Source organism: Centroberyx gerrardi, chromosome 4, assembly GCF_048128805.1.
Source record: "Centroberyx gerrardi isolate f3 chromosome 4, fCenGer3.hap1.cur.20231027, whole genome shotgun sequence".
Lineage (NCBI taxonomy): Eukaryota > Metazoa > Chordata > Actinopteri > Beryciformes > Berycidae > Centroberyx > Centroberyx gerrardi.
Window position 1 is genome coordinate 307226 of NC_136000.1, and position 2333 is coordinate 309558.

The window sequence follows — 2333 nt, forward strand, 5'->3', positions numbered from 1 at the left end:
TCAATATGAACACAATAAAAGTATTTTATTCTCAAAAGATTGTCGTTAAAACATTTCTTTTTAAGGTCGCATTGGCGGTTTGTTTTACATTCACTCACTGAAGCTTCACATTTCACAACCAGCAACAACAAACGATAATATTCCACAGATGTTAAAGCGGTGAATCCGGACCGGAGTCTCTCCGGGTCTCCGCAGCAGCAACATGACAGAAAACACTTTAATGATCTGACGCTTTAAATCCATTTCAGTGTCCGGCTGTAAACCGGCTCTGAACCACATTCCGATAAAAACAACAACAGTATTATTGTGATGTGAAAAGCAAATTCTAGTTCAACTCAGATGAAACAGAAACAGCTGGATGGTTTGGCGCCGCGCGTCCAGGCGCGCAATTTACGCGCAAATGTCTTCAGCTTGGATGTGAATACAGGCCTACACACATATGTGTGTAGCATATAGTGGAGACATACCTGGCTCCACAGGTCGCGGGTCTGGTTTGAGTCCGGGGGCCTGGCTCCAGTTCTCGGTTGGGTTTGGAGAAGTCTGGCGTCTCCAAACGCAGCGAGTCCAGATTTGATCTTTTACTGTTTCGTATTTGAATGGAGAGTAAAGACCGAGAAAAATCACCAGATATTTACATGGAAGTCATATTTAAAAGATGAAGATCCCATCAGGAGCTTCAGACCAGAATTCCTCTCAGCTGACAGTTTGGTGATCGATACAATCTGATCAGATCAGATCAGAAATCCAGTTCAGATCCGGTTCCTCCAGTAAAGGATTCTGTTCCAACAGAAAGTTGATATCAGCTGGTTCAGAGAGTTTTACCTCTGCAGCGCGTCTGTGTCGCACTGCTCGTTTAAAACGGACAGTCGGTAATTCTCCGTTTCCAAGTTATTCAAGGGAATAACGATCTGCGTGTCGTCCTGCTCCGCTCGCATCGTCCCGGAGAACGGCCGCAGCGGGCACGAGTTCGTCCCGGCGGGCGAGGAAATCCTCCAGAACAAATCCTTCATCATCTTCCTGAACTCCCTGCGCATCAGGCAGTACAGCACCGGGTTCAGGCAGCTGTTGGTGTGCGCGAGGCACACGGTCACCGGGAACACGTAGGTGTGGACCATGTAGTAGGACTTGTCCCAGTTCACCACGTTGAATTTCACCAAAACGCCCCAGAAGGTGATCGCGTGGTTCGGCATCCAGCACAGGAAGAAGGACAGAACCACGATGGTGACGGAGCGCGTGACGCGGGAGCGGCGCTTCACCTGGTTGTTGTTCATGCTCTTCAGGCGCACGAAGCGCAGCAGCAGCAGGTAGCAGACCGACACGACGAGCATGGGCAGCACGAAGGCCAGCAGGATCTTCTGCAGGTGGTACAGCGCGAGCCACGACTGGCCGTCCGGGAAGCCGAGCAGGCAGAGCTTCTCCCCCGCGACGCTCCGCACCGTGGAGAAGACGGCGGTGGGCGCGGACGCCGCGGTGGCGGAGACCCAGAGCCCGGCGATCACCCACCGCACCGGGCACACGCGCCGCCTGGTCCGGTCCTTCAGCGCCGAGGCCACCGACCAGTACCGGGTGACGCTCATGGCGGTGAGGAAGAACACGCTGGCGTACATGTTCATCACCGTCACCGACAGGATGATCTTACACATCGCGTCTCCAAACGGCCAGCTGAAGTCCAGCGCCATGTCCACCGCCCAGAACGGCAGCGTCAGGACGAACTGGAAGTCCGTGACCGCCAGGTTGAGGATGAACAGGTTGATGCTGGACCTCTTCCTCCTCCCGCGCCGGACCTTCATCAGGAAGAAGACCAGCAGGTTCCCGACCAGACCGGCGGCGCAAACCACCGAATAGACGATGGAGATGAGGATGCGCAGCGTCGGTGCGCCGTCCGCCGGCACGTCGATGTCGTCCAGGCTGCTGAAGCGGTTGTGGCCCGGGGCGGACCGGTTCCAGGAGGAGGTGGTGTGGTTCCACAGCTCTGCCATCGTCTCCGGTACCGAACCCGACCCGAGGACCGCCGGGCGCATCTGCGCCGGGGAACAGAGGCTCCCGGAGCGGTCAGCTGTTCATAGTATCCCGGTGTTTCCTCTCCGAACAGCTGCTCTCCCGCCTCTGCTTACTGGTTACTACTGAGTCTCGTGTGCGCGCCGCTCACTTTATGTGCTGGTGCCCGACGAGGCGCGTCCCCGAGGCAGGCTGGCGTGTCATTAGACTGAAGTACAGAGGAGGGTTTGGGTTACAGGCCAGTGAACCAGACTGAAGGTTTTATACTGCAGTGTTTCTGTCTCATGCAGCACGCGCCTCCCAGCAGCAGGAGTGTTTTCTTCTATTAGAAAACA

At 55.3% G+C, this 2333-nt stretch overlaps 1 protein-coding gene across 1 annotated transcript; it reads right to left on the bottom strand.

The window, feature by feature from the left end:
* Positions 1-818: 818 nt before the first annotated feature.
* Positions 819-2021, bottom strand: LOC139916562 (relaxin-3 receptor 1-like). Its single transcript, XM_071905484.1, has one exon. It carries the CDS (start codon positions 2019-2021, stop codon positions 819-821), a length of 1203 nt encoding a protein of 400 aa, XP_071761585.1.
* Between the last annotated feature and the right edge of the window lie 312 nt (positions 2022-2333).

Excerpts from the sequence above, each read along its gene's own strand:
- LOC139916562 (XM_071905484.1), bottom strand. The coding sequence starts at position 2,021 with ATGCGCCCGGCGGTCCTCGGGTCGGGTTCGGTACCGGAGACGATGGCA.